At 52.4% G+C, this 19,582-nt stretch overlaps 5 protein-coding genes across 5 annotated transcripts; 4 read left to right on the top strand and 1 right to left on the bottom strand.

Annotated features, from left to right (window-relative positions):
- Positions 1–24: 24 nt before the first annotated feature.
- On the bottom strand, positions 25–1,252 carry SODALDRAFT_375384 (hypothetical protein; the record flags this gene model as incomplete). Its single annotated transcript, XM_028614747.1, has 2 exons — positions 699–1,252; positions 25–544 (listed from the first exon to the last, which is right to left on the bottom strand). The coding sequence occupies exons 1-2, from the start codon at positions 1,163–1,165 to the stop codon at positions 25–27; spliced, it is 987 nt and encodes a 328-aa protein (XP_028470982.1). The 5' UTR covers positions 1,166–1,252.
- Positions 1,253–2,630: 1,378 nt separating this feature from the next.
- Positions 2,631–3,764, top strand: SODALDRAFT_327353 (hypothetical protein). The gene is made up of 2 exons (XM_028610414.1): positions 2,631–2,813; positions 3,152–3,764. The coding sequence occupies exons 1-2, from the start codon at positions 2,660–2,662 to the stop codon at positions 3,358–3,360; spliced, it is 363 nt and encodes a 120-aa protein (XP_028470981.1). The 5' UTR covers positions 2,631–2,659; the 3' UTR covers positions 3,361–3,764.
- Positions 3,765–3,850: 86 nt separating this feature from the next.
- Positions 3,851–7,892, top strand: SODALDRAFT_32719 (WSC domain-containing protein). The gene is made up of 2 exons (XM_028610362.1): positions 3,851–6,757; positions 6,849–7,892. The coding sequence occupies exons 1-2, from the start codon at positions 4,222–4,224 to the stop codon at positions 7,775–7,777; spliced, it is 3,465 nt and encodes a 1,154-aa protein (XP_028470980.1). The 5' UTR covers positions 3,851–4,221; the 3' UTR covers positions 7,778–7,892.
- Positions 7,893–8,578: 686 nt separating this feature from the next.
- SODALDRAFT_327351 (hypothetical protein) lies at positions 8,579–9,688 on the top strand. The gene has a single exon (XM_028610413.1). It carries the CDS (start codon positions 8,894–8,896, stop codon positions 9,311–9,313), a length of 420 nt encoding a protein of 139 aa, XP_028470979.1. The 5' UTR covers positions 8,579–8,893; the 3' UTR covers positions 9,314–9,688.
- A 6,018-nt stretch (positions 9,689–15,706) lies between these two features.
- Positions 15,707–18,795, top strand: SODALDRAFT_355367 (hypothetical protein; the record flags this gene model as incomplete). The annotated part of the gene is made up of 6 exons (XM_028613809.1): positions 15,707–15,723; positions 15,950–16,008; positions 16,704–17,091; positions 17,177–17,210; positions 17,376–17,531; positions 17,599–18,795. 6 exons carry the CDS (start codon positions 15,707–15,709, stop codon positions 18,793–18,795), a joined length of 1,851 nt encoding a protein of 616 aa, XP_028470978.1.
- Between the last annotated feature and the right edge of the window lie 787 nt (positions 18,796–19,582).

Below are 19,582 nucleotides of genomic sequence, written 5' to 3'. Positions count from 1 at the left end.
TTTCCCAAAGAGAAAGGGAGGCGCTTAGGCACGATCATACACACCGTCCTCGTATCGATACGACTGATAACCCTGCTGTGGGACGGTAGTGTCCCCCTGAGCCACCTGGCCGTGGGTTCCTTTTGCTGTGTTGGTGTAACCCGTGGTGTTCGTGTAGCCGGGGGGGTCATTGGTATAGCCGTCTCCATGTCCAGTACCAGTATCAGCGCCAGTGGCAGTGGCAGTGCCAACGCCCGCGCCAGCGCCGTTGGTGTGACCGTAACCCGATTCGCCATACTTGTTATAAATGCCGGCGTCGTGGGTCCCGACGGCGGTGGCCTCGGTGTTATAACTCTGGCGGACCTGGTCGGGGTGGGTGTGGGCGGGAAGCTGACTGTCATTGGCCAAGGCGGGATTCTCCTTGCGGCGGCGGCGCCAGCCGAAGAGGCCGGTCTTGCCTGAGCCCGAGGTATAGTTGTTGTTGGGGCCGGGGCCGAAGCGCTTCTCCTTCTTGCGGTGGCGGACGAGGAAGACTTCGACGACGGCGGAGAGAAGGAAGAAGATACTAGAGGGAGTAGTTGTGTGAGAAGCGGTCCTCTGTTTCTTTCTTTCCTTTCTACTTTTATTTTTCGCCATCTCTTCTGTTGGTGAAAGAAAAAAAAACTAAAAAAAAAAGAAAGAAAAAAAACTAAAAAAAAAAAGAAAGAAAAAAAACTTACATCGCTATAATGGAAACGGCGAGACAGGCCGTCTGCATGCGGCAAGCAGTCCGGAAGCTGGGCAGGCTGGTGAAGCCCGCAGTGTCGGCCCGGACGTCAGCTTCGGCCCTACCCCGGCCGTAGGGCGTATCGACATAGCCGTCGCAGGAGCCGGCGCCATATCGGTTCTCGACGGCCACGTAGATGAAGGCGCCGGCGAAGGCGATGTCGAGGACTATGGCGATGAACGAGGTGATTGGGAAGCCGGCAACACAGCAGAGAAGGATGAGGCTGATAAGGGTATAGAGCACGGCGGCGCCAGAGATGCCCTCGACGGCACGGATGTTGTTGTTGATGTTTAGGTTGTGGTTATGCAGGGTCGCGAGGAAATAGGAGAAGATGCCGAGAACTACGGCGGCGCAGCCGAACTGGACGCTGCGGATGGTCCACTGGAGGAACCTGAGAGCGAGGCCCTTTCTGAAGGCCATGATGGGCGACAGGATGCGGGAATGGCGAGAATCAATTGGACAATGTACTAAAGCTGTAAATGGACTGAGGGCTTAGAAGTTGTATACAGAGCAAATAAAGCAGGGGATCGATGGTCGGAAAATCCTGGGGAAATACGAAAAGGGCCTTTATAAAATATCTACAGCGCGTCGACCACCCGTCACAGAAGCCATGCGCCGGCTGCCGGCAGTTTGGGGAGGTATGAAACCGGGGGGGAGAAGGGGGGGAGGGGGGCTTCGAGCTAAAAGGTCCCCGTCGATCCACAGGACGCAAGGCTATTTGCTCTTCTTTTCCCTCTTCGGTAGCTCTAAAAGTGAAAACCGCATTGCTTTCTCGTAGTGAACTATGTTTATAGTCGGTTTGGCAGCAGATCGCGCGTTCGTATGAGTGGTCTCAGTGGTCCCACGAGTTGAGACGGTTGCGATGTGATGACGACAAGGAGGGTGTGGCTGATACTTGGGGCAGTGATGTCACTGTGGCCATTGTCGAGGAAAGAATAACCAACTGATTGGATAAACAAACGATGATGGGAGATCTGTGAAGAACTGCACGGCCATTGTCCAGCTGGAGCTTCTTGAAACGGAAAGGGAAATGTGGCTAAGTAAGTTCGATTAGCTTGGCTTTTCCCGACTCGTTTGTCCACCGACTGCCACAATACTCAGTAAATCGGTCAGTATTACGGAGTGGACGAGTTCGTAGCGGACTGCGACGAATCGTGACAGACGACGATTTTTCATGATGAATATTATGACTGGATCAGCTTCTCGGAGCCATCACCGTGACAGTGACAGTAATAGTAATAAATAGTATTGCAATTTTGTGTCGCGTGGGTGGGAATGAAGATCAAAGACGGCTTCTGACCCCTAACCCAAGTCCGGTGGTGGTGACTACTTCAAGTCGAAGGGCCGAGCTAGACGGTTGTTATGGTAGAAGCTGTTTTCAGACATCTTGATCACACATTTAAGAGTAAGGTAGTTTTGTAAGACGGGGTAACCACTTTGAGCTCAGATGAGAGTCCAGGCTTGATAGCCGTGGTAGATGTAATTATTAGCTTAATTTAGGTCCACAAGTAGTATACCTACTGACTATCCAATATCAAAGGACAAGGTGAGCGAGCCTTCTTCGATTTCGAGTTTGACATGAGTGATTCCAGCTCAGGAAGTGAATAAGAGTCAAGGCTCATATCCTGGAGGTATCACAAAGTAACAGAATCATTAGATACATGCATCCGTGCATTGCGTGTCGATGTACTCAGGACCTGTGTGCAAGTTCCGTAATTACTCCATACCTTACCCTCCTTCCTTTTCAAAAGGCGGTCGCACTACGGAATACGATCCTCCATGACCCTGCGTCGTATCACGTACATACCTTATGTACTCCTTCCCTCGTTTCCCTTCCCCACCGTCGAGATACCATCCATCTCCGTCTTTCATCAAAACAGACGTTGACGACTCGACAATGCCTTACGAGTTACTATGGTCGTTCGTCGGCCTGCCTCTACCCTCGTTTGTAGCGTTGCACCACCACTACACCAGAAACGGATGGGTCTCGCCTCAACGGCAACCGATCCATTAATAATGCCCATCATCCACAGTTCATACCGATATGCGAGGGGAGGAGAAAGGCAAGGTGAGTGCAAATTGAGGACTCCTGTCAATATCAATCACCTATTATTAGACAAGATCGTCAGTGTCATGCAGCCTGCAACCCGCCGTCCGCTCTCACGTCACAGCCGCACACCCTACCCTCTCTCTCTCTCTCTCTCTCTCTCTCTCTCTCCCTCTCGAGCGCATTGAGCAGGCAAAAAGGGGCCTTCTGACTCGACCATTTCGTGCGAAATCCACAAACCATGGCTTCCGTCAGTAGGCTTGGCCTTTTTTTATTCCTCTTTCTTCTTCTTCTTTCTTTCTTTCTTTTTCTTTTCTTTTCTTCTTTCTTACAACGTACTTTCTTTGACCTTCGAGCAGCAACAGATGAACCGATACAACTACAGCCTGTCAGCGTCCGCACCATATCCGCCGTGGCATTCAATAGTGCGACGACCGCGCCACCACCCGTCCATTCACCACTAGAACTAACAGTTGTCGGCTATTCCCTGACCAGCCAAAAGACAATCATCGCACAACGTCTTCTCGAAACCCGTTGGGCATGTTCCTATGCATGCATCCTCTTATGACCCGAGGGCTGTATGTACCGAGCTGATGCTCAGCAATCCAAGTTCCATTGGAATCCAGCACGACTTGCGCCCAAGCAAGTATCTAGCAGTATTGGCCAAGGGCGAGAAAATAAAATGACGCGCTCTGGGCATACGGATGAGGATGAACAGCCCCAGCCAGAAGCAATATGCAGGTCTTGGCCAGGGTCCAAACACCACCCCCCTGAGCAGCCCACCTGCGGCTGGATCCGATCCTGCCCTATGATTGCCTCCATAACCCTCCTCTCCATGCACGGCGACCCTCCGATATCCTTGCCGTTACGGAGTACGTTGTACTGGCATAAGAAATACGAAGCCCAAAGCTATTGGCAACCCACCTCCAGACAGTTGAGCTTCACGAGATAGGCGAAAGAATGAATGGCCCGTCATCTGGACAGTTCCCTGATTAGTGACCGAGTACATATGCGACCACGTTCGCCTATGCCAAGCTAATAACTAGTTTCTGAAGTCTAGCTCGCCCTATTAGACGCCTCTTGACCCGAGACTCTGGTATCTGTGCGGCCGAGCCGTTATTCGTGATGCTAGCGAGCGAGGGCCCCTGTCCCTTTTCGTGGTATTATTTCGCCTTTTACTTTTTATGGTATTTCACTTTGATCCTTTTTCCTCCCATCCCTTCGCCTCGTCTGTCCGGCTCTCATTAGTCCGGGGTTCCGGGTCCTCTTCGCTCGCCGTCCGTTCGGTTTTTTTTTCTCTTCGTGATATTCTTTTCGGCTTCGTCCATAGCCTGACCAGACGACCGACCCACTGTCACTCGCTCGCTTTTCTTAACGTTTTATTTGGCCTCTCGTTTAAATCGGCGAAGAGTCCGACCAGGCCGCGCAGATGAAGCTCAACGGGCTTTCATTGTTGGCCCTGCTGGGTGTGGTCGCCCAGACTGGCGCCGATCCGACATGGCCTTCGAGCATCGACGAGGTGGAGGAGATTATGTTCCAGATCGCGAGCACCCGATCCCGCAAGTTTGCCGACTCGGTGAACCCTTGCACGAGTCAAGCCTCCGGGCCCGGCCGCCACAGCGCCGCCGAGTGGCTTCGAACCGCCTTCCATGACATGTCGACAGCTCATGTCCCCCAAGGGTTGGGCGGCTTGGACGCGTCCTTGCAGTACGAACTCACCAACGGCGAGAACGCGGGCCCCGGCTTTGCTACCACGCTGACGTGGATGGCGCCGTACCTGTCGAGGAGAAGCCCCATGTCCGACCTCATCGCCCTGGGCGTCTACACCTCCGTCCGCGCCTGTGGTGGTCCTGCCGTGCCCATTCGCGCCGGCCGCATCGATGCCGCGCAAGCCGGCAGTCCAGGCGTCCCGCAACCTCAAAACGCCATTGGCATTTTCCGTAACCAGTTTGCGCGTATGGGATTCACACCCGAGGAGATGATCCAGTTGACAGCATGTGGCCATACCCTCGGCGGCGTCCATGCTTCCCAATTCCCGGATATTGTGCCTCCGGGCACGACGCCCAACGATCACGCCTCGTTCGACTCGAGCGTCGCCGTATTCGACGACAAGCTTGTCACCGAGTATCTGAACGGCACGACGCAGAATCCCCTCGTCGTGGGCCCCTCGCGCAGCATCAACAGGCACTCGGACTTCAAGGTCTTCAGCTCTGACGCCAACGCAACGATATCCGCCATGGCTGGCGCGTCCAACTTCGGTGATACATGTAGAACTGTTCTGCAGAAGATGATCGACACCGTGCCCCCAGGTGTCACCCTGAGTGAGCCCATCACCCCGTATCTGGTGAAGCCTGTCCAGCTACAGCTTACGCTTTCTCCGCAACTCGGTGGCTTGGACTTCACCGGACTCATCCGCGTTCGGACCACCGACATGCCTCTGTCCACCATCCAGGGCTTGACGATCAATTACAAAAACCGAAATGGAGGATCCGACTGCGGATCAGGACCTTGCAGCCTCCACCTCTCTGTTCAGGGCGTTGGCAGAGGGTTCGACGACACCTTTGCCTGGTTCCCCATCGCACAGCAGTTGCCCGTCTCCTCGGGCATCTCGTCCTTCACCGTCACCATTCGCAGGACAGACGGGTCCAGCCTCCTCGTGGACAACAACGGCAACGGCTATCCGTTGCAAGACGGCGTCTTCCTCCAGCGGTACCAAAGCTGTCTCCTGGCCACCTCCGGCACAACCACCCTGAGCGCAGCCATTCGAAACGACCGTGCGGACATACCCGTCAAAGCCGTCGTTTACTACAAGACCCCGCAGACGGGGAGCGTCGTGCCGGCCCTGAACAGCATGACGCTCGAGCTCACCAAGGGCCCCTGTGTCGGAAGCTACACTCTCTTCTCGGCAAGCACGACGATCCCGGGAGGCCGTAGCGTCGAGGCCGATTTCGACATCATCAGCGGAGAGGGCTCGTCGGCTCTTGTGGATTCTTTCAAAAAGGCCAACATCCTTGGGGGTGCGTGCCAGCCGTTCCCTGCGACAGGCTTATGCACTACTCCTACTCCCTCTCCCACATCGTCGTCGTCGCAGACCCCGGTCAGCACCGAATCGTCCGGTGTGTCGAGTGCTACCAGCGTTTCTTCCGAGCCGACCGTCAGCAGTGAATCGTCCATCGTGTCCCGCGATGTCAGCACTTCATCCGAGCTGGCCGTTTCCTCTGAGCTGCCCGTTTCCTCTGAGCTGCCCGTTTCCTCTGAGCTGCCCGTTTCCTCTGAGCTGCCCGTTTCCTCCGAGTCGCCCAGCTCCGAAGCGAGTTCCGCGCCACTGTCGAGTTCCATGGAATCCAGCATCCCCTCTTCGACGATCTCAAGTACCGTCCCGACCGTGTCGCTCCACCATAGAGAGTTCATAGGCGAGTACAGGCTCGTCTCCTGTTGGACTGAGGGTGACGGAGCTCGCGCGCTCAACGGCGCGAGCTTCGCCTACGACTCGATGACCTTGGAAAGCTGCATGGCCAACTGCGCCGGGTTTGACTATTGGGGCACCGAGTACGGGCGGGAATGCTACTGCGGCAACTCTCTTCACGGCTCCAGTTCGTCCGCGCCGCTTGGCGAATGCAATATGGTTTGCGGCGGAGACAGCACCCAATACTGTGGTGCTGGTAACAGGCTGGAGCTCTACTCCACAACAGCAATCCGTAGCAGCAGCACTAGCAGCACCAGCACCAGCACCAGCGCCAGCAGCGCCAGCAGCGCCAGCAGCACGAGCTCCGCTCCGACTCCCACCGAAACGCTGGCCCGTCTGCCGACAGTGTCCAACTATGTACACGTCGGTTGCCAGACTGAGGGTGTCGGAGTCCGGGCTCTTGGGGGGGCGGCGCTAGCTGACGATGACATGACGCTCGATATGTGTGCCGATTTCTGCTCGGACTTTGCTTACTTTGGCGCGGAATACGGCCGAGAGTGTACGTTTTGATGCCTAGCATTCATCCCTTTCCTTTTTACCCCGAACATTCGTTATGCGGAGGTTGCGGCTAACAATGTCATCTAATGAAGGCTACTGCGGCGACTCGGTTCATTCATCCAGCGAGCCAGCACCGTTAGAAGAGTGCGGAATGACGTGCGCAGGGAACCCATTCCAGTACTGTGGCGCTGGCAACCGACTCGAGCTTTACCGCGCGAACAACGCTCCATCCATCATCGTTCCCACACCCACAGAAATTTCGTCGTGGGCATCCGCCAGCAGCACACAAGAGCCGCCATCGTCGCTCACCATCACCACCTCCACCACCACCACTACAGAAGCAAGCCCGTCTCACCGGCCCACCGTCTCCCCCTACATACTTGTTGGCTGCCAGACAGAAGGCACCGGCGCGCGCGCGCTTGGCGGGCCCTCATACGCTTCTGGCACGGAGATGACGCTGGACGCCTGCGCCGAGTTCTGCGAAGGATACCGCTACTTCGGCACGCAATATAGCGCCGAGTGCTTCTGCGGGAACAGCCTGCACGACACTTCTCTCCCGGCCCCGCTCTCGGAGTGTCCCATGCTCTGCTCCGGCAACCCGTCCGAGTACTGCGGCGGACCAAACCGTCTCACGCTGTATCGCAACGACGACATGCCCTCCGAGGAACCCGATCCGGAACCGCGGCAGCCGCCTTTTGCGGGCGACTTTGTCTGGGTGGGATGCCGGACTGAGCCCGTTGCCGCGGGTGCGAGGGCGTTAAACGGGTCAGCAACGGCGTCGGATGACATGTCCAACGAGGCCTGCGCCGAGTTCTGTGACGGGTTTGCGTACTTTGGTACCGAGTACGGGCGGGAGTGCTTCTGCGGCGACGAGATTCACGAGGAATCCGACGAGGTGGACGAGGAGGAGTGCAGCATGACGTGCTCTGGGGCTGGGGATGAGTTCTGTGGCAACTCGAATAGGTTGTCGGTGTATGGGCGAGATGAGGATACGGACGCGGACACGGACATGGGATCATAGGCAAGGTTTGGAAGATGCTGACCGAGGCTTCTCGTTCTTTCTTTTTTCGGTTTATCCCATCCCCTACACTTTCTTTTTCATGATATTCTTTCCATTAACTCTGCTAATCCATATAACTTTTCTTTCCAATGTCTGCATAGTATTCAACTACAGATAGAGATACTTTTTCGAAAATGACCCCCTCGATTTCCCTCGAATCTTTATAGATGATATTGATTTGAATACCTGAATGTCGAGGGCTATGAAAATGAAGTACAGGGTGGAGGGATGGCCTGAGATATGTTTAGTAGTAACAGTCATTAGCTGTTCGTCAACTTTGCCTCCTCCCCCGTACTCCGTTAGCCAAAGCCAACCAGTTGCCGTCGTTAATAACTTTGACCTTGACTTTGCACTGAGGTACTCGGTCTCGTACTTCGTCCACGATATATACTTCGTACGTATGTTACCATATTACCATATTGCGGGTATCTTAATCCAATGTATCTTAGACCAATAGGTGACAAAACAAATACCTAATGAACCGACCTTTACCGGTTCAAGTCTGTTCAAAGCTGCTCAGCTCAGGTTTACTATTTAGGTCTTCCATCACGTAATTACGAAGTATTCTGTGATACTCCGCAGTTTCAGTACGATCGCGTTAGGGATACGGATATAACTACGGTGGGAAGCAGAGTCGAAGGCAAGACAAGACCTGGCCATAATGGAGCATATCATCCTAGTCGGGGCGTGCTACCTGGACACATTCTGAGGTAAAACCTCCTTAATTCCGTGCATTCCAGTTCCGTCCGGGAAGGATAAGATATCCATCCACATTATGGAGTTGCTCACTTAGTTTACTCTCGCCTCGTCGTCGGACTTGAGCGTCTCAGGTCAAAGTCTTCCTCGCCGACCGAGCTTTCCTTTTCCATCTGATCTCGCCGCTACCTGCCCGAGAGACGCCAGCGCAACATCCCAGGTTATAGAATCCTTCAGTCCGCAGCCTTCCGGGTCCGCAGATAACCGCGGCGACAACCTCTCGCCACCTCCCATCGACTTCAAGCACTGCTTATACCGAGAAGCCTACGCAGCGCGGCGACGGGGAGCCGGACGATAGTGAACCATAACGAGCTCCCCGAGATGACGTTGGAGGAGTTTGCGACAGTGGCCGAGCCCATGGCGCGGGGACGACGACAAGTTGGTCATGGCGGCAGCAGCATAGACGACGACGAGGACGAGGACGACGACAGCAGCAGCAGCAGCACCACCACCACCACCACCACCACCACCACAAGCGCCGGGGACAACTGGTGGTGGCACTTCCAAGGCCGCATACCGGACGTTACAGTCCAGTGCATGCGTGTGCTACGAAGTGTGTTCGGCGAGAACGTCCGCGTCAGCGTGGAGATAGAGAAACCTGGCCGGGCGGGGTTGCGGGAATTGGCCGCCGAGGCCGATGTCGTGTTCTACTCCAGGTCCTGGGCTGAGGTGAGTGACTCAAACCCCCTACCCCAAAACCTCCCTGATTGTCCTGGCTGGCTGGCTGCGCCTGCCTGTTGACTGAAACAATTTTTTTTTATTTTCGTTTTTCTTTTTTACCGCCATAAGGGATTGCGGGTACACCTCAGCCGAGGCCTGTCTAAGAGGGGAGAAGCTGTCGCGAGCGTGAGTCGTTTCCTGTCGAAAAGACAAAAACCCCTTAACGGTCTCCGACTGGGTGGCGAAGAAGGGGGGTGGTCAGCGGGCATTTGTCTTGACCCCCCCGTCTCCCCTGACTGCAGGCTACAGGGTTGCTTTCTCGGCATGTGAGGGTTTTTGAAGGGAGACAACGCGCTGACGGGGTGCTGCCGGGGCTGCATGCCTGTCTCTCCACGACGGGGCGTGCGTCCAATACGTGTACTGCCCGGCACAAAGTGGCTGCATCAAGATCGTCGAGTACAGTTGTATGTTGTAGGCTTTTCGCCCCCCTTTCCTTTTCCTTCTTAACTAGGCCTGTCCCATTCGTTGTCGCCTGACCATACATATCTCCTCAACAGTACACTTACCGTAGGCGCAGGAGACACGTTCATTGCAGGCGTCCTCTATGGTCTTATAGGCCATCCTGGCCGGTGGGAGGCCCGAGATGTGCTGCGATTCGCTGCCGATTTAGCCAACCCTCAAGGTCCAACGCCGAGGGGTTTCGTGGTCTCGCAAGAGACATGGAGGTCCGTAGCAATTAGCCTCCACAGGACTCAGCCCGAGGCGAGCGGATCGGGGGCCAAATAATTAACATGTCAGTATACTAATTATGGAGTGTTGGCCAGCCTCTCCCAAAAAAAGAAAAGAAAAGAAAAGAAAGAAAACCCCCCCTTTTTTTTCTTCTTTTTCTTTTCGTTCTTTTTTTCATATCCCCCCCCCCCCACCCCCCTTAAAAAGAAGCCTGGAACAAGCCAGGAAGGAAAAACGAGATAGCATGACAACAACCAGGTCCCGCAGCTACCTTAGACAAGGCCCTGCATAGAGGAGGGAGGGGTCCTGATGGGATTAGGTATGTACAGTGTACTTCGTACGTTGTATAAGGTACACGGACTGCCTGGGCGTGACCGAACCAACAAGGCGCCAGCCAAGGTACCTTTGGTAGCTTACCTAAGGCTTCTAACCTCTTTATCCCCTAATAACGCAGCGCTGGTGCTGACAGGGCCCGCATCCTACCCTTTGGCTTGTGCGTTGGAACTTTGTAAGGGTGAAGGGGGGGTGGATAGAAACCGGGGCGGTAAAGGCGACGGCACGACTCCACGAGTGGGAGGAAGAACTCGTTCAGGTCGACAAGTGGCTGGCCCATGGTCCAATCTTGATCAATCCTCATGCCATGGATCGGACGTGGAGGTGAATCCGTTGCATGACGAGGTCGGTTTCCAAGTCGGCGCATGCGCCACGTTGCCGGAACTACTTCGTACGAAGTAGGTACCTAGGAATTAGAGGAACACGGGGGATTGTGGTAATCATGGCATACATACCTTACCTTAAGATAAGGTAGTACATATAATCTATTGCCAACTAACCCCGGTCGCCCCAGGTCTGCCCAGAACAACGACATGTCTGACCGTTCTGAGCGAGATACTTCGTGCTGCATTAGCCGGCCAATGTGATGTTTTATGTTTGTCTGCCAATATGTATGCGGGAATGGGCCAAGTACGAAGTACGTTGTAAGAAGTACGGATGGGCGAGGCAAAGCGGGTTTAGGATGTCGGTGGGTACAGACGCATTTCAATTCCCTCCGGTCTCGACGATGGCATGCGACGTGTTCGAAGTAGACCGGGTCGGTCTTCCAGTCTCCGTCGCCGCTGTACGTTGCTGTCCGCACCTACTCCGTAATTTATGTACGTTGTACACTAAGACTTGGGCGGTGAATCGAAAACGGGAACCGGAAAGATATGCCCATGCTGAAGCTTCCAACTCTGAGCCATATTCGTTCGTCACGCCTGAAAAGAGCTTTCAACTCCACAGGTGGGACGTGAATACTTCAAAAACAGACGATCGCGCCCGCACATAATACCACCTTCTTCTGTTGAAGGGGTAATATGTACATTGTAATTCAGTACGAGTACCCTTACCACCGAAGAGAAGACTCCGTACGGAAGGATTTCGTCCAATCCGCGCTGCAAGCCATACATGCAACTTGCTGGGTGTCGTCAGACAAACGACGCTTGGTGGCAGGGGAAACGATCCTGGAGACGCAAGACGCAACGAGGCTTCGTGGCCTGCGAATCTGGACGAAAGGATGGATGGGACACATCCATCAGTCCATTCATCCATCACTCCGGGGAAATCACTGCGTCCCTGAGGAGCGGGGAGCTTCTTGCTTGGCAACTTCATTCATTCAGCGTCCTTCGCCAACTTTCGCCAAGAATCGTCCGCTACACGTAAAGAAAGTGGTGGCCCCTCCCGATCACACCTGAAGCCCTCAGGATGGTCGGGGTGTTCCCCTCCCCTGAGTAAAGCCATGTCGCGTCCACATGACGACATATCGGCGCAGCGTAGACAAGAAGGCCGCATAATTATCTAGTATCGGTATCATCCTCTATCGCTTTTCGTCCCTGGGCTTGTCGGTTGATCAGGGAACAAGAGATCTCCATATCTACAAAGTATACCTGTTCGATTGGCCCAGCAAGGAGCACTATTCGTAAATAACTGGTTGGTCGACGGGTCTCGGGCCCATGGCACCGGTTTTACCAAGGTTGCACCGAGTCGGCCGCGGAGGAGAGAGCAAACTCTCCATTTTCTTTTTCTTACTCTCTCCCTGCTATAGTGTGGTAGTACGTATACACAGTCACTTCAACTCCTCTCGCGGGGAACGCACGGAAGGCTAACCCATATGTATAATCATAATGTGCGGTCGGAGCACCCACCACCAACCAGCTGTGCCTTGTACGAATAGGTAGGTAGGACACAGAAGCCTTTCGATCCTGGTGGGCGTGTAGTCGTTACTTTTTCTGGGAGGGAGGGAAAGGTGTGTTCAGTTTGTGTCTCGTGACTGAACCGTATGTGAGGGGAATGAAGACACGATGATCCCTTGCCTCATGCCCCAGTTGTCGCACGACCGGGGGGGGAGAAAGAAAGAAAGAAAGAAAGAAAGAAAGAAAGGAAGAGGGATATCTAGCTAGTTGTTTCAGTCCCCTTCTCAAACGAATGGACAGGCGACTCACAAAGAATGACGTCTCAGGCCCGAATCTCTTAAGGGTCTGACCGCGTCGAATCGGCGAGTACATAATTGCTTCGTGAGGTCAGGTACTTGCTATTCGTAGAGTTCGGTTCCACCAAGATTCACTCCGTCTTACGATAACAAGACAGAGCGCTCCAGAAACGATATGCGACAACTTTGACATCTATTAGTATGTTCAAAAAGTTAAGAGGCGGCTTGGCACGCTCGAATTGCAAATTGGGGAACAATGAAGTGGGAAACGCGGAACTGCGGTTTGACAGACGAAATCATGTCAACAAACGGAAGCCACTTATTGCCTTCTTGGTCAGGATCTAGACTCGCTAATCGTACTAGGACGCCCGTGCTCTGTGCATGGCAAATGTTATAAGGCGACAAGAAGTTGATCATTGGAATTATTATTGGCCTATTACTGTTGGGCTGGTCGGGCGGATACCTACATAGGTACGTACCGGTATCTAAGGTAGTCGAGAATAGTACGTTGTAGTGTACATACGGATACGGATGAAGGGCGGATTACGAGGCGGGAGACTTGAATTTGGTACTTCTATGCATGGAAGTGCCTAACCAGAATTCTTGCATTAATTACCTACTGCAAAACCATAACCATCCACGGTGGACGATCAGTGGTCTCCAGTACACGTAGAGGCGTAACTTCACGTACTACGCAAGAGATTAGGGACTCTTATATCCGTTATCCGTATCAGGTCCTATAATAAGATTGTCGGACTTGTCTGACACGGACAATAAAAAGGGTACGGATAGAAAGAAAAGAAAAGAACAGAACAGGAAAGAAATAAAAAGAATAGAGGGAATGACCCCCCTCCCCTCCCTCCCCCGGGCCTATTTGCTGAGTCGTACCCAGAGAGGAGCCAAAAGAAGCAAGAATGCGCATTATTTACAACGTACACCTCTAGCACATTTCTCGGCATGTGCGTACAAAGGACTGGTCGTGCGTCAGGGGAAGGAGTTGACCAAATAATACATTGTATGTTAGGCACCTTACAACGGTAGAATGCATTTGTCGCAGGGGTAGAGCCCGCTATAAGGCACATACCGCTCGTAAAGCCGAGCATCCAATCGGACTAGGCACCACGGTCAGGACCTAAGACACGGTAAAGGTATGTAGTGACACTCTTCCCGAGTCGGAAACAAGAAGCACCTACATTGTAATTACCTTACATACCTATATACTTACCCATCACCTACGAACCTGGAGGGGAAACATATATACATACTTGGTACGAATAATATCAATACCTTGCCTTCACTAACCTGACTCACCTGCCCCTCCCCACCCAGGACTTGACAAGATACTGCCACCCTAATATAATTACTTCGTAGTCCGTTAGTATCCCTTTATTTCTTTGTTCAAGGGCCTAAACCCCAACCATCACCACAACCTATGATTACTAAGATAGGCTGGACTTGTCCTGATATATACGTTGTATGGTACCGAATGTATATATTTTGATAAAAACTGTCTTGCTCTTATCTATTATAGGTACGTGCCTTATATACCTTTCCTGTAATCAGTATATATCGGCAATATAAAGCGTATGGGGGAGCATTAGCGTCCATAACACATGACCGACTCTTACACAGGGCTATTCCGCCCAACTGACCAATGACCAAGCGGGTGTCAGCACCTAGCGCCCAAACAGCCTGTGTCTCAGGTGTCCGGTACGTGGGGCCTACTGTTGGCTTTCTTCCAGTCCTGGTAATCGCCCCTGTGCGCTCATTTACCCATTTTTTGCGAGCTGTGCATGGTCTTCCAGATACAGATTTCTGCTCCGTACTTCGTACTTGGTATGGAGGAAGTACGGAGCACATACTTAGGTGTGGCTCCCGATATTCATATACGTTGTAGACCTTACCTTACTGATGGACTAACTGTGTTCCGGCAAAATCCCCTCTCCGATCATGTGGCTGGATCGCCGACAGGATCAGGCTTGACCGCCTTGCGAAATCCTCCTGGTTAGCGACAGAAAGAGTGAGTGCATAAATATGCGATGAAAATACTCAGTACATAAGTCTGGGAATGTCGACGAAGGCGGTGCATTGCATCGGTGCCGGTGTGGTGGATGCGACGATACCTATCTGCTTCTCAAATTTTCATGTGTACCTAGGTATACAAGGTACACATGCATAATACCACCCAACCCGATGAAAACGCTGCGCGAGGCAGTCAGGGATCGGTTCCCTTATCGTGCAATGAACGTCGGATAGTGTACAACGTAGGTATGTATAAGTCCGAAAGAAAGCACTAGAGGCCGACCATGACGATGTGTACGTTGTATATGACCAAGTAATTATTCGTACGATGAAAGAATCAAGAGGCTATCTCCGAACTTCCCTATATTTCTCACCACCCGCGGTTCAGGATCTGCATTCGTACCCCGTGTACTTAGCAGCTCACTCGTCGTCAGCACCTCCTTTTGCCTCCTTACTCGATCACCTGTTCTTCGCCCCACCTTCACTACGTATTGGGTACACGGAGAAACAGTCGAGTATGTACTTCTCTTGCAGCCCGTTCCTTGTTTTATTCTATTTTTCTACACGTAAGGAACCTGCCGTTTGTACGGAGTATGGATCGATGCAGAATGCCCCTGTGCCAGTGTTAGACAGGGCAAGTTTGATAAAATCTACCCGGGTTTAGGGGGGTATAGGACAGAGCCCGATAACTGGTCAATCTGTCGACAGTCTTAGAACGTCATATCAACAGAAATTTCTCTGTCCTGGCTCTAGTCAGAGCAAAAGTCTCTGTTTAAGCTCTAACCTATAAACTCCCCTCCCGGGTAGGTATTCGTATAGCACCATCATATGTAAACCTACTTGGTATCCATAACGACGTATATCCAAGAAACATAAGGAAGACCTACAACGATATAGCAGTACATTACACCTATGTATCTAGTGTTGTTCGGCCGAGGCCCTATCAAGGAAAGGTTAATGCTTCGGATCACGAATTGGCACCTCGACATGCCTGCGAGGAAGGTCTAGACAAGGGCCGCTTACGTATAATGCATACCTGTACAATACTCTGAGCTCTTAAGAACGAAGACGAAGCCATGAAATGGAACGTATAGAGCTGCCTACCTTACCTACCTACCTAAGGTATAGACCGAGATGTATAAGCCCAACGATACATACTGAGTACGACGGACAAATGCAAAGGATAGGTTCTCCTAGGAATATATTGTACATAGATATCTTACCCCTTCGTATATACGTGCAACAACGGGGCGACCACCATGACTCACATACGAAAGTAGGTACCTATGTAATTACTGCTTATGGACTCGGTACGGAGTACAACGTACTAGTCGTTGGTCCCAAATCTGCTCCCCCGGGATTAGCGTGTTCCTTTCCATACATATGTACGATATCCAACGCTGAAAGTTCGCATGGTGGAGACTTGACCACTTCGAGTTGTGGGGGGGTACGTACAGTTCGCACTTCATCACTGACATTTTCGGTGGGTGGGTTCGAAACAGCCTCCTGGGGACCCTGATCCTTGTTTGGCCGCCGAGTCCCGATGAACCGTCCCATTCCAGTAGCTTGGTATTAAGACTGAGTAAATACGTTGTATAACGGTACTTAATTACACGCCCTTGCGACGGCCGAAATGTCCTTCCCAGGGTCCCCGTTCATCACAATCTCACACTCATGACATAGCCCCTTTATTATTGCTATGGGCTAGGTATGGACAAGATGAGTATAGAGAGAGAGGCTGATAGGAGTGAAAGACCTGTATGTGACGTGACTAAAGTCCTTAGACTACTAGCCTGCCTGACTTTCTTTAAAGCAGCACTCCATGGTCATGATTCTGTGCCGGAACAAGAGATCAAGGCGAAATGCAATGCTTATCCTTATTTTCCACACACGTCCCAAGCCTGTTGGCGGTGGTAACTTAGCGCCCAGGGTCTCGAGGTGGTCATCATTATCCCTACCCCTCTGGCGCCCTGAACCGCCCTACCTTTGCCACCATTTGGCCTATATTGAACTATGTACCTAGCTGATCTCCGCGGGTTCCATGGTAACACCACCCCTTGTCTGCGTACTAAACACCCCTGCAGTCAGATATGTATATTGTATGTACCTCTTCGCACATGGACAGGAGCACAGCAAAGGTAGGGCCTTCCACTTATTGTCGAGACCCACCCACACCGAATTCCATCCATGTTCTTTTCCTTTTCCAATTACCCGCCCATCCTTGAACAACTCACACCCTTGACTTGTCCAATCAAGGTAGCAACGGATTCAATACCGTGCCCACGATTCATTCCGTTAGGTCGCCCCACTCACCCCACCCACCCCACGCACTATCACAGCCGGTCCCACGCCCCGGAGGTAGTCCGTACAGGCCTGTGACACTGCGCCTGGAGCCAAGACTGCCCAAAAAGGCGGGAGCCCAGCAAGGGATCCTCATCGGCTCGAGTACATACCACATTTTACATCCGCAATGGGATCCCTCTTCGGGCCGTATGACGCACCAGGCAGACGAATTCACACCCACATCGACTAGATCACACACACCCTTTCCCGTACCCATGGGTGACCAGGCATGCGCAGAGATGCGCTACCGACAACGGGATATTGCTTCGTACGTCCCTGGCCCTGACCCTGCGTGGCCTGCGTAACCTGCAAGGACTCGTCAGGCGGATAATTAATTGCCTACAACGTACTCATTGACAATCCACATCGCCAATGTCCCCCCACAGCAAGTCATCGTACGAAATGCCCTCCGCTTGCCAGGTACATACGTATATACTTCGTACTTTTGTGTCCTCATTCTCCGCGTCCCCTCGAATGGACGAATACTTCGTACCTTATGCACAACGTACTTCGTATACATGCCAAACCACCCCGTTTCCTTACCTGGTATTATTGCCCTTATTCTTTCCCTTTGGCCCACCGTAGAAAGGGGAATGGGAACTCACTACTGGGAGCGTTTGGGAAAGAAGCTCTTGGCTTTTGATCGAGGCCCAGCCTCTCCACTCATTCCGATACAACGTACTTCGTACATACTGTACGACGTACCTCCTTGCCCACCTTCCTTCCACCTATCTGCCGACTGTCACCTTTATTGCCAGCGATACTAATATCTACTACCATCTTCTATCCATTACACCTTCTTTCTCAGACCGTTCCAAACCTGAGGTTCTTTGAGCATAAACGAATATCACTCTCGCCTGTCCCATCAACTCTGTTCATCGATAAGACAAAGATGATGCCCTCGACTTTCTTGGGAATTTCAAATCCCGACGCTTCCACATTTTCACAGCACGCAGGTGTCTCTATGGAGGATTTGTCCCGTCAAATGGCCCTCTCGCAAGCTTCGCGGAGGCTTTCAAGGGGGTCAAATGGGCAACAGCGTGCTGGAAGTGCCATGCGAGTTGTGAAACCCACGAGCGCCAACACCAGTCCGAGATCATCATCTCATATAGCATCGAGGAAACGGGCTCTCATGAACGACGCATCACTAGTAGCGCGACGAAGACAATGCGCTGTTAATCAAGCCATACTGCCGGCGTATAGGTCAGATATACCGAGCCATACTCGCTCCAGCCGTCCACTCAGCTGGCATCCCTCAACAGGCCAACAACCATGCTACGCTCATACGCCTGGCCTTCAGCAGGAACAGTATCTGACCCAGCGTCACTTTCCTGTTCCCGCTTTTCAAGACGACCACGACCTGGTTCCGGCATACCAACCTCAATACTCGCCGGTTCAAGCGGCCTACTCATGCAGCGCGTCACCAAGCTCGGCTTTCTCGCCCCTCTCTCTTCCCTTCGACGCCATTGACACGACACCTTACTTGCCAGCCGAGGGATGGAACCTCTCACAACAATCTCTCCCTCCTTACGTGTCACCCTTAAATGAAACAAGCTATCCAGAGCTGTTCCCTAGTCTCCCTGCATCGGCATTTGCGACGGATTCGTCAACACAACACGAGTGGGGCAGCTTCGCGTCTCGAGGATTCAACAGTACCTCTCCGCCGACACCGGAAAACCTGCCTCGGATGCAGCAGCCTCAGCCGGCCGTCACTACTGAGGAGTCTATCCCCTACCAGCCGCTCGATGAAGCTGAGGAGGAAGGCGAGATTCTCGTCGGAATGGGACTGTACGATGCTCCGGAGAAGTACGATGAGGACCCTCATCTCTACAACTCTCGGTCAGCCATGTCATCGCTTCTGGGGTCTTCCTACCGTTGCCGCGAGGGTACGGGCAAAGGTCTCAAACTAGAAGAGCCATGGCAGCCACCCGAGAGTGATGACGAAGACCAGGAGCAAGATGCCGACGGTGAGGATCAGGAAGAGGATATGAGCAATGCGGCATGATCGGAATGCAGGCCGCAGGCGGCCAAACTGGTGGCTGCCGACTGACACGATTCATGATCCCACAACCCGCCATCTATTACGCGTCACTTGTACTATACTAGCGGTGTTCATGCCACGATGAGCCCGATAACTCTGCTAGTTTTGCGCCTCTAATCTCTGTTTTTGGGTTTTCATTTTATTTTATTTTCGGTTTTGTATTTGGCGCCAGCAACAGGGAGCGTGGACAAAGGGCTCTGTGGAATATGGGAGGGGGTTCCAGCGAAACAATGATACCTTTTGGAAGGCATGTCTGGGTCAGGAGTTGAATAGGTTTACAGCTTTACAGGGTAGATGGGGCAACAGCCGGCAATGGCGGAAAACAAACGGCTTGGAAACTAGCATCTATATATATCATCACTAACGCTGGCCCACTTAGTTATAATAGATCATGCAACAGCTCACTACGTGGTTTATAGATGATTTTGCTCAACGGTTCGTCGTCTTCCATGGCTCAAGTAACAAAGAGATTATAGGTAAACTAATATTTAACTATAAGGCTAAGCTAAGGGTAGGTGTGGGGCAGAGTAGGGCAGATAGTTAAGCTGAGAGTTGCTATAGGGCGTGGTCTATGCTGGGTTATATAATAAGTGTATATGCCTGAAGTATCCGGTATTAACACGAGGGGTAAATAAGTGAGGGGTAATAAGTAGAGTAAGAGGTAGTGATAATAGACGAAGAGACGGAAAATAGGCCGGAAATAATTTAGAAACGATTTAGGAACGATTTAGGAACGATTTAGAAACGATTC

This window comes from Sodiomyces alkalinus (assembly GCF_003711515.1).
Source record: "Sodiomyces alkalinus F11 unplaced genomic scaffold SODALscaffold_1, whole genome shotgun sequence".
Lineage (NCBI taxonomy): Eukaryota > Fungi > Ascomycota > Sordariomycetes > Glomerellales > Plectosphaerellaceae > Sodiomyces > Sodiomyces alkalinus.
This window is presented reverse-complemented; position numbering and strand designations above follow the sequence as displayed.